General features: G+C 43.9%; 2 protein-coding genes across 2 annotated transcripts; both read right to left on the reverse strand.

Annotated features, from left to right (window-relative positions):
• Nucleotides 1-2,260: 2,260 nt before the first annotated feature.
• On the reverse strand, nt 2,261-3,442 carry SARC_10889 (hypothetical protein; the record flags this gene model as incomplete). Its single annotated transcript, XM_014295046.1, has 2 exons — nt 2,261-2,758; nt 3,420-3,442. The coding sequence occupies 2 exons, from the start codon at nt 3,440-3,442 to the stop codon at nt 2,284-2,286; spliced, it is 498 nt and encodes a 165-aa protein (XP_014150521.1). The 3' UTR covers nt 2,261-2,283.
• Nucleotides 3,443-3,465: 23 nt separating this feature from the next.
• SARC_10890 (hypothetical protein) lies at nt 3,466-11,528 on the reverse strand. The gene is made up of 15 exons (XM_014295047.1): nt 11,398-11,528; nt 10,586-10,767; nt 10,097-10,256; nt 9,677-9,878; nt 9,005-9,191; nt 8,282-8,429; nt 7,585-7,720; nt 7,044-7,227; nt 6,482-6,667; nt 6,028-6,134; nt 5,250-5,691; nt 4,873-5,003; nt 4,436-4,539; nt 4,023-4,219; nt 3,466-3,660 (listed from the first exon to the last, which is right to left on the reverse strand). The coding sequence occupies exons 1-15, from the start codon at nt 11,495-11,497 to the stop codon at nt 3,556-3,558; spliced, it is 2,571 nt and encodes an 856-aa protein (XP_014150522.1). The 5' UTR covers nt 11,498-11,528; the 3' UTR covers nt 3,466-3,555.
• Nucleotides 11,529-12,231: the final 703 nt, after the last annotated feature.

Below are 12,231 nucleotides of genomic sequence, written 5' to 3' on the forward strand. Positions count from 1 at the left end.
TATATATGTATAGATATATATATATATATATGTATAGATATATATATATATATGTATAGATATATATATATATATATTATAATATACTGTTTAAAGCAAATCGATTTGGGAGGCCTATCCGTGGAGCATCGGGAGCAGGTTTATCGTGGAGTAATTGTGGCCCTAGTCAAGGATTTGGGTCAGACTGTGGAATTGAAGCGACTCAGAGTAGAGGAAGGAGCAGAATTTGAAGCTCTGGTGGAGAATCAGGTACGTCCCACATTCCAAGATTCTTCAGATATCTCAAAATTCATAAAAGCAACGAAGAAAATGCAGCACGAACTCGCGCTGCATCGTCCGGGGCAAAAATTCAGGCCCAAGGACGACTAACTCCCCAACGGCCGCACGGTAGTGTTCCCAGGATCGATCCGAAGGCCCCTCTTTATTGCAAGGTAAGAAGTGTCCTAGCGAGATGGAGAGAGAACGGAGCATCCCAGGAGCTTCTGCAGGCCATCGTGCGGGGCCTCCACCTTCATTGACGAAGGGTCGGTGGATAACAATTCCGGGGGTGGACAAGGCGATGAACCAGGCAGAATTCTTACGACTCGAAAAGGGCGGAATTATCCGACGTTGCCAGGAATCGGAGGCAACTTTGGTGCACTCAGCCTTTATGATACCAAAATCCGACGGGAAGAGAGGCCGATTGATTCTAAATCCGGAAAGCATCACCGCTCACGCTCAGCGGAAGACCTTCCGAACAGAGAGTCTAGAAAAATTGGCGCACGTTGCAAGACCGGGGGATGTAGCTATGTCAGCCGGCATAAAAGACGGCTTTTATGCGTTAGCTGTTGCCAACCCCAGGATCTGGCAATTTCGCGACCATAAGCACCAGCTATGGTGCTTCCTAGCATTATCGATGGGGGCAACATTCTCCCCAGCATGGTTCAACCAGCTGATGGACGTAGTGAGGAAAGTTACAAGTGCTCGAGGGATACGAATAATACTGTATGTCGACGATCTTCTGTTGCTGGGACGGCCGATGACTTGTCGGAAGCATGCCAGGATTATAACAGCAATATTCACGAGTTTCAACTCCAATTCGCACCAGGAAAAGGTTATTGGATAACACCAGTAAGCAGACTCCAACACCTACGCGTTCTCATATACTTGAGAGCAAACACCATCGAGATGACACCAGAGTTCAAAACGAAGGTCTTGAGACTAGCAGGAACAATCCGGAGCTTGGGTTTACAGAACCAGCGGCGCATACCAACCAGAGTTTGGCAATTGTTCTTAGGTTGCCTTCAGTGGGCGGGTTTCTCCGTACTCAGCTTGAGGTCCTTATAGCAGATCTCCAATAATCAGCTATCTGGAGTCGCACCTTCCGGATCCAACTTTCAGGTGCGACCTTCAAGAAGATAGAGCGCATTTCGCTCTTAGTGGAGATCTTCTGCTACCGACAAGTATGGCTTCAAGACCACCAAGCAACTATCGCCTTCGACTCCTCGAAGGTAGGCTTCGATGCCACGGCCCGATGGAAACAGACCACGCACACATTTACCGGCACTTGGATTCCAATGGAGAGTCGCTAGCCAATTCCAGTCTTAGAACTAAAGGCACTAGTTCTAGCCTTCGAGTTCTTCTTCAACAACACAAAGATCGGAACCACCCCACTTCTCTAGCTTACAGACAGCAGCACTGCGCTACATGCTCTGCGCAAGAGAAAGAGCCAGTCAAAGTTGATGAACGCCCAACTTCGCCGGCTAGTATAGTTCTGTCACCAGAACAAAGCTCCCTGGCCAGTAGCTCTCGGGTACATGCCGGGGAAACTCAACTTAACAGCCGATATGCTTTCGCGCAGCGGCAAGCTTTGGCTCTCCGGGGCCAGAATAGATACGAACCGGACGTTTGCATACGATTCCTTTACGTTTGTTCCAGCATCGCACACACTCCTTATCAATCTCAAGAAGAAAAATCGAGGAGAAATATGACATAAGTGCCACCGTCAGATCAAGCCTGTTTTCATGGCTATCTTGAATTTTTTTCAACTGGAAATGCGACAGGGACATTGCAAAATCCTATCGCAAACTAGAGGTTATCGATTTATCCAACATATATACAAATATTATACACACGGCACGAGTACCGAATGTGGAGAGCACGCAATGCGGAAGGGAAACGATTCTAATACCATCCACACATTGCTCAATAAAGATATTTGTGCTGCTGTGATTTCTTTAAAATACACTATTATGACGCACGATTGAATTTAATATATAGAGTGAAAGTTTAATATAAAATGATTCATTCCTTCTCCACGATCGGGTGCCCTCCAGCGTGTATCTTGAACGATGCGTTTCCATATACTCGTGACGGTATAAACGCACCATACGCGGCCATTTCATATTCTTTACTGCCGTCATCGACGATAATCTGCACACCATCGTCTGAAATGTATCTTTGGAAAAATCCAGATGTCTTCACACAACCTTCCGCAGTTTGATCGATTAAACAGTAGATATTAAGCTTTGGGTCGTCCAATAACGGGACGCTAGTGTACAGTTGATCACCTTCTCCTGGGTGAGTGTGGGTCGCGATGACCAGCCCAGAACAATCAGAAGTGACGTACATGCTGTTGGTAGTTAACCCTGATAGTAAAGACAGGTCGGCCTGAAATTCTGCCAAGGATGCATCGGGGATGTCGTAGTAGGCGTGACTCGACTTGAGAAGCTCATTGTCCGTGATTACTTCACCGTCCCGGAAAACCTGGGTATATACACTGTAATAGCCGGGCCTCCACAATAGACTCTATGTTATAAACGTACTCTTAAGCAGTACGTAAACTATAAACGTACTCTTAATAGAACGAGGAACTTAAGTTTCCTAAATGGTTTTTAACGGTTTTATTAATTAATACCTTTTCCATTATACATATCAGATATTTGGACAAGGCCATTAAAAGGACCCAGTAAAATACTAAACATAAGATTTGGTCTAGTTCTATTAATAGAACTATATTTACTTTCCAAATTTATTTATATCTGAATACTTCGGTCATCATTACCCACACTCACCCGGGAGAAGGTGATCAATTGTACACAAGGGGTACGCCAGATGACAACGTTATGTATAGCCTGTACTGCATGATCGATCACACCACGGAGGGTTGTGTTAAGGCATCTGGATACTCGTATAGATATATCACAGACGAAGGCATACAAATTATCGTCGAGAACGGCAGTAGGGTATATGATCCCATCCCCTTTAATACATGTATTCCTTCACAAGTATTTGGAGATGCATCATTCAAAGTCCACGCCGGAGGGCACCCGATCGCTAATTAGTTCTGAAAGCTCCCGCATTAAATTAAACCCTCATATCAATGATGAACGAATAATTTGAACTCACATATCAATGATGAACGATTTAAGTAAACTCACAATTCAATGGTGAACGGGGCCATGGTGTAATATGGTGGCAGGCTGTGTACATCACACACAGTGTTAGGGTGACAGCCCTCCTCTAGCTCCTGATATGAAAAATATAGTTTCTAATGATTTTAATGTCTACTAAATTCTAGAAGGTAGGTCGCACCAGCCGTTGCTTCTTCTTCATATTCTTGTTCAATTGCTCGCTCTGCTCGCCAAAGAAACTACTGGTGCTCTCATCCTCCATTTTGCGCTGTATGGGAACATACGATAGACATGATACATTAAATACTTGATTTCGTCACCAGGTACAGTTTGCACACCACCAAGTATAGTAGATTTCATAAGAGAGTTGACATTGATTCTGCTGCTGATAAGGATCATAGAATTCAGATGTAAATTCGGTCAGTGCCAAGGTCGCGAGAGAGTGTGGCATAGTATCACAAATGTGACATAAGTACAACATGACCCGTGTTAATCCCTTTCATGGCGGAGTTGTGTTGTATGTGGTCATTAATCTCGGTGGGCTTGTGTGCGAAACAAGCACAAAATACAATAACCGAACTCAGACCAATTTCCATACACACCAATAATCCCAGTCCACCACACTAATACCTTGATGTGATTCAGTGCCGCAACATTGAAGCCTATGATATTCTTTAACTCCGATATCCTGCCGCGCGTGTTCATGCGCAAAGAGTCCAGTGTGTCAACCATGACCTGGTTCGACACAATCTGCTTCTGATGCACGCGCAGCAGGAAGAACAGACAGCGACAGCACAGCTCCACACTCCACGATTTCTTGATCCAAGCTGGTAGGATTAGGATAGGTTGAAATATTAACGTGTAAAAAAACACAAAAAAAACACACACACACGCATATATATATACATGCATATAATAATAATAAAATATACAAAACTTGGAATGTTTATTGTAATCTTGACAAATTACCTCGGAGACACGCGAGTATATTGGTAATACGGCTGCATATACAGAAAAATGTTGATTGTGAATCCGCAACATACCTTCAATATACCGGAGTAAGTTGGTGCTATGATTGAACGGAAGAAGTAGAAGAGCCTCTTGCAAGTCGTTGGGTTTGATCTTCTTCACTATATGGAGAACGTACCTAATAAAATGCAACGGATAGCTTACGGTGTCAAACCTATTATGCCTAATAATTGACAAATGGCCGCGCTATGGGGCTATACAATATCTGTCATTGCATATATATATAATTGACAAATGGCCACGCTATGGAGCTATACAATATCTGTTATTGCATATATATACACATACATATGTATACAGGCACACAGGCACACAGGCACACACACAAATATATATATATAATAAATATATTCATACACACACACACACACACACATATATATGAGACTATTCCGAATGCATTCATCAGACCAACTGCTCGCACTCTCAGTCGACACACAAGTACACATACCTTTCCGGCGAGTCCATGCGCAGGTACTTCATAATAATATTCTGCTCAAACGGTGGAGGGGCGTCCACTCCGTTGATCTTTGCCAGAGCCACCGCCTTCTTATGCTCAGCCATGTTCTCGCGCTCATTCTCCTGTGTGTTTGTATAGTAAAATGGTGCGGTGTGAGATAATATACCAGCCCAAAACACACAGTGAGAGATTGACAAGGACGAGGTGTCCTACTGTAGCGAGCCAACATAGCAAGAACAACTCCTACATCGCCTGCATGAGATCACTCGAACACCAGACACGGACACAGACGCTGACACAAACACACAACAACCACAACCTGAACAACCACAACATCCACCCATATACACCCATATACACGCACATACAGCCAGCTCTATAGCGTCGATGATCTGCTCGGCGCCCTTGATGGTCTCCACAGTCTTCTTGCCTCCCAAGCCATCTGCCCCCACCATAGTCACATCCCCCTCCGCCTCACCAGCTCCAGCCTCGGCCGTATTCTCCGTGACCATCTCACTATCCATCGCTTCCTCGCGTTCGCGTTCGCGCTCCTCTTCCAGCAGCACCTGTTCGTCCGTCCTGGTCCAAACACGAAGGGACCGGTCGTGCGACCCGGACACCATGAACCGTCCGTGGTGACTGACTGCGGTGCACCAGACCTCGCCGTGGTGGCCGTTGAGTGTGAGGATGTGCTCGAAGGTGTCACAGTCCCAGTACTTGATGGTACGGTCTTTGCTGACGCTGAAGGCGTAGTGCGTGTTGGCTACAAAGGAGACGCCCATGATACTGTCCGCGTGGGCAAACATTGACCTGTGGACGGATAAGGGAACACACAGTGAGCTTACAGTAGGTAGGTAAGGCCAGTGAACAAAGTCGGATTACTGTCCATATGCGCAATGGTACATAGCTCGAAGTGTTATATAGATTGGCTAGGGTACGGCCGAAGCATAGTCCCATATCTCAGGATTCAGAACTCTGAATTCTATATCACATAATACATATATATATATATACACACACACACTTATTTATATATATATATATACACGCACACACACTTATCTATATATACATATATCCATATATAATATAAAATTTCATGACTCTGAACCGAAATACTATATCATCGTCCCAATGAAACCGTACCTGTGACAGTCACCAAAGTCCAGTCCCCACAGTTTGATGTTCTTATCGGCCGAGGCTGTGATCATCAGTGTGCTGTCGGCTGAGATGTCCATGGAGAGTACGGGGAGCTATGCCGTAGAAACGTACGCAGTATGTGAGGTGAGCATAACGTTTGAGATACCACTACCGATACTACATGCATAGATAAATTTACGTATATATATTGCTCGAATGTTTGATTCAACGTTTTGTTGGAGTTCTGTAAAACACCCAATAGTACCCATCTCTTAACAGCTAAAAGTAGAGAAATGAGATATACCACATGCGAACAACGTACATGCGAACAACAAGCGTAAGGCCCACATAAAGCCACTGTATGTACATATTCCTCCATACCTGTATAATATAATATAATATAATATAATATAATATAATAATACAATATAATAATTTAATAATATATATAAATAAATACCTTGTGCCCATATAGCGAGGTGAAGAACTTCAACGTGTCCTCAAAGAACAGCTTCACGGTACTATCTAATAAGGAGACGGCAATCAGTCTCTGGTCCGGAGTGTACTTGACACACAAAACATCATCGGACATCTTAAGCGTAGCTGAGTGCACGAAACCCAAGCGTTTGCTGGTAGTGGAGTACTCCTGGGTGTGAGGGAAGGGGGGATATTGCACTCAGTACTGGCCAATTTGGGGCGACTTGGAGGATAGTGAACTGGTAGGTAAGAGCTATTCTTAGAACACGTGCTCGATGGGCATGCCGATTCGTAGTAGGCCCTGACGCCACAAGGATCCCATATCTTTTTGATAAAAAACAAATACCCTGAGCACAGGAACTTGCTCTTAGTGAGCCCTTTGAAACCTTCTGCATACATCGGCAATGCCCTATATATGAATCCGAATAACCTATTAGTATACATACATACATACACACACACACACATATGTATCTATTCGCAATTGCTATACTCAAATATTCAATTCGGAAATACAGGTACACACACAAAGTGGCGTTCCGTACCTCGTCCGCGATAAGATCCAAATCCCAAAACTTGACATTCTTATCTGCGGCTCCAGTCACAAAGCGACGCTTGTCAGGGCGCATGGCTATGGACCACACACTCTCACCACCCTCGGTGGCCATTTCTTTCTGCAGTGAGGTGGCTGAAGCGATGTCGAACAGCTCAATCTCGCCCGTTTTGTATCTGGAGGTTGGGGATATGCCATGGTGTAGTATGGTTTAGTACGGGAAAGGAACTAGTTGGTCAGGTTCATCTGGGGATATAAACAGGCGAGCAGTTGAACTGGTAGTGCACGTGCTATGTTGTGGCTTCCAACACTATGGCTCTGGCGATAGAGTCGGAGTCTCAATGGGCAAAAAGAAAAAAAAGAACTGCAAGGTGAGTGACAACAATTACACTTCACTATAACGAAATAGACTATATTGCAAAACAGCCACGTGAGTATGTATCTACTACGTCAAGGATATATATACACAGATACATAGAACATAGATAAACACATATGCCCATACATACATACTCTCCGATTGATCGACTTACCCGACAACCACATGTCGATTTCCCGGAATGAAGGTGACACAGAGACAGTAGCCAGACGGCAGTGTGCGGATTACTGTCCTCGTAGCCATGTTCCATACTTTGATCTCATTGGACGAGCATGACACCAGCATTTTGCCTACGGATTTCAATACCGGAGAGAGGTCGAATGGGTCAGGGTGGTGGTGGTGGATGAAAGGGCGGACTATACAGCGAATGGAGAAACACACAGCTATCGGTTACGCTACTAGTAAAAAAATCATGCGTCCCCATTGGTCAATAAGTACGTATGCTACTACCATCTTGAAATAAATAAGAATATTTCTATCAGGTAGCTACGTGTGTATATACTCAACATGCATATTAGTTGACAGATCCTGACAGACACGCCCGTGTGATACGATACGAGCTAATACCAGTGCGCCCCACACATGCTGTGGTCCGATATAGCCACTCAGCGGCTGGTAGACCCACACTATGCGTAAAAGTACACAAAAGAAAGGCTACACATACTGTGAACAGATACAGTACACCAGTGCACATACTAGATGGTCACGCAGCAGCCTGCAGGTAACCACACACTGTCAAGCACTCAGTACTCACTGTACTCTAATCGAGCCTAGCATCGCAATGGCTAATACTACTGCTACACATTGTCGCACCAGATACGACACAAGCACAAGCAACCCAGGGCACATACTGTCGTCGGATATCGCCACACAACGGACGCCCGAGCGGTGGCCTGGTTGTTGCAGCTGACTGACAGGCGACGATGTGGCTGTTTTGGCGGAGAGTTTAATGGCATGGCTCTCGATGGTGTTGTTGTGCAGGGCTACCACCATGTCCACCTGTGGCAGAGGTGGGGAAGGATAAGAATAAGTATAATTAAGTATAAGTATATATATATATATATAGAGAAAGAGAGCGAGAGATTGGGATGAGTCTTATGAGTAGGTTCAGATAGGTACCGAACTGTTATTCGTCTCTTGAGAAAGTCACCACCGCAGCCAGACGCATAGATGGAGAGACCGTTTCCGGACCACAACAGGACAGATAGGCGACAGTTGCGCATGGCACTACAGACTGCAGAGATGGTACTGGATGCTCAGATGTACTCACCACAGCGAGCTAAGCATAGCACCAGCAAACCCCACAACACACGTCTCTACAGTACAGCCTCATAGCCCCAAAACACCCACACGACAACATACTACAGGCAATACCACACACCCGGGTATCTCCCGCGTCCAGGTCAATATCGGGCCCATTTTTTCTACGCGGGGTGCACCCAGGGACAGTACACAGACTAGTCCGTGCCGACCATTGTAGACTACAAGCAAGACTGACATACAACTACACACTCCCCTTTAAACCGTCACAACAGGCTACAACCCCCCTACGGCCCACTGGCTATACTACACACCTGAGTATCTCCCGCATCCAGGTCCTTATCGGCCCCCTTTTTCACGGTGCGGCCCCAGGCACAGGACACAGACTTTGCTGACAAGCGGAGGTTGTACAAGTGCACCATATGATCAGCCGCATCGGTCACAGCCGTCTCCACTTCGGATGTGCCTTTCTCTGCGGCTTTCTCACGCAGACGCTTCTGCCTGTATGTTTCATATGAGAATAGGTGTCCGGATGTGGGTATATATATAAATTTATATACATAGATTCATACATCCAAAAATACATTCATACAAATACATATAATATATGTATATGCATATGCGAAACGCTAGTATTGGAGACTTACCATAGCGATTTTTCTCCGATATGGAAGACAGAGCAGTACGATGCAATGGTAATCGTGGTCAAACATCGATACCGAAACAGCAAAAAACAGTATCTTGTACAGCGGATAATACAACAGATACGTCATATATATAGATATATACACATACACGCACACACACATATATATACATATATATCTATATGTATATATATATATACATATACATATATACATACACATAAGTATATATACATATATATCTATATGTATATACATATACATATATACATACACATAAGTATATATACATATATAGAAATATATAACATCCCGTGCAAACATAACCACCGCCCTTACCTTCGCTTCAGCTTCTTTGTCACCTCCTTCGGTGAGTGCAAACGGTAGAACTCAATTAGCTTATCGGCACTCTGTACAGCAATGGTCTGTGTGGGATTGTGCACACGCATGCTCACGACCCTCTCCTTGCCACTGCGCATCAGTTTGCCCACAAGCGCTATTCGTACTTTAGTGGCGGCGGTAGTGGCAATGACGTTTGCATCTGAGGGAATCAAGAAAGAGTGTAAGGGAGTCAGTATATATGGAGGTAGGATAGCTTCATGCTATCATTAAACAGAGAACTATGACTGGATATGGTTGCTGTAGAAGCACAATGTCGCCTTCTACAAATGCGTGATTACATGATTTAGGTATATATATATATATGCATTTGCATATACACACCCACCCACATATTAATATATATTTATATATACTTACCATCCAGAGCGTCGTCATTGTGTGTCGTCTCATCGCCCGCAGCCGCCGAGTCAAAGGCCACGGGGTCTGCGTCGTATAGAATGGTCCACACGTACATCTCCTCATTGGCTGTGCCAGAGATCAGCCGAGACTCCTCTCCATCCAACGCAAAGCTGCAAATCTATAGCAAATAGGAACGGTGCACAGGAAACGGTTGAGCGCAAAGCCCAAAACGGACCAAACCTTCAGATAAACGTACGTTTGCATACTATCCCTATCCGTTGATCACCATACGCATGTAGCAACTAGCTGTTGTTTTACTATCGCACCTACTGTCTCCCCTCCGTTTTCATATATATCAAGCGTGACCGAGGCTCTATCTGGCTACACTACATGAATCCTAAGACTTTCACGACCTCGTCGTGATCACACAAACACACATCGTACGAGTCCAATTCCACACACGTATACGCGATCAGTTCCTCAACCACCTGTATGCCACACACGCACCTCATTCCTGTGACCCACCACAGTCTGAGCACAATGCTGGATGTCCAGATCCCACACGCGGATGTACTTGTCCTTGGAACTGGACAGCAACACGTTAGCATTACGCAGGAAGTGTAGCCCTGTGATCACATCCTTATGCCCCTTGAGTCGGTACAGCCCAGTCTCTGCTACAATGTCCCAGACTGGCGAAGGCAAGTAAAATACGGGGTTAGACGTTAGGTAGAGGTACATATGTAAGTCATATAAAATATAGGGTTAACTGTTAGCTAAAACTGCATATGTAAGGAAAGTAAAATACAGTGTTAAATGCCAGGACATATGAATTCGTACACGGGCTTAATCCATAGACAGACGTTGCTGAGCTGGGGTGGGGGCATTCACCAGTAAGGTGGCTATATACACTCAGCAGTTGTACACACTTAGTACTTGTACACACCTAAAATATGCACACTTAGCACATTCGTGACAAGTATGTGGCATAGGAGGCAGTAGTCTCGTGCCAAAGGTAGGCCAGGATGAAGATACCGGCACCAGCCTACACCAATATATATATATATATATATATATATACACACACACATATATATATAAATATATATGACATATAGTGATATATTGGTGAGGTGCAAAATGGACTCAAGCGATGGTCACGTGTGGGTACTCAACGAGCCAGTCACATCCGGCAATAACTCGCCAACCAACCAACACTACCACTATACATCGCATCTCAACGACACGTCTACGAGTAGTCCCGTATATATATATATACATGTTTATATTTATATATATATACATACATACAATATACCTACCTATGATATTGGTGTCGTTTCCACCCGAGGCCAACTGCATTCCCTGCACATCAAAAGCCATCGCGCTTACAGCCGACTTGTGACCACTCAACACGACCATCAGGTCCCCAGACTCCACCTCCCATATTCTGATAGTCCCGTCCTCGTAACTATACAGACAGCCATGCAGATACAATGATCGTTTTAGGGTTTTAAGGGGTTTGGGGGTTAACCATGAGTGTGCTTCAGAGCTCAGCGGCTGAAAGGAATACTGCACTGAGACATGCATCGACACACAGCAATGACCAGAACTAGAAATAGGCAAGGCCAAGTACGTGTACATACATGGTGGGGATAAGTTGGAGATGCTGGACTGAGGTTTTTTGATTTAAGATATATAGATGTATATAAGGCAATGAGCATACGATACAACAATGTGAATTGATATATAAGATACGTTCACAGGCACATATTCTCTCATTACATGACTGTACAGTATGAAGACTACATATTCACAATGGACTCACACATATACCCCCTTTTCTCGAAAGGAATATGAACATGCATATGAATATAGTGATAAACAAACACACCCATAATGTATATATATATATCACTTATAGGATATATATATATATATATATTTATATATATACATACATATATATATATACATACAAATATATATATATACATATATGTATATGTACACACACAGACACACACATATATATATGAAAAAACAAGTGCACACACACACAAATATATATATATATATATGTATATATATATATATAAGCGTGTGGGTATATATATTTAAATACGTACTTACACGCATATATTTATATATCTATA

Source organism: Sphaeroforma arctica, assembly GCF_001186125.1.
Source record: "Sphaeroforma arctica JP610 unplaced genomic scaffold supercont1.1428, whole genome shotgun sequence".
Classification (NCBI taxonomy): domain Eukaryota; class Ichthyosporea; order Ichthyophonida; genus Sphaeroforma; species Sphaeroforma arctica.

Bases quoted from the DNA above. Each gene is read 5' to 3' on its own strand.
- SARC_10890 (XM_014295047.1), bottom strand. From the start codon at position 11,497: ATGGTCGTGTTGAGTGGTCACAAGTCGGCTGTAAGCGCGATGGCTTTT. The intron at 6,668-7,043 runs GTACGGAACGCC...CCTCACACCCAG, and splicing joins TGGATCTTATCGCGGACGAG to GAGTACTCCACTACCAGCAA. The intron at 4,220-4,435 runs GTATGTTGCGGA...TAATCCTACCAG, and splicing joins CTTACTCCGGTATATTGAAG to CTTGGATCAAGAAATCGTGG.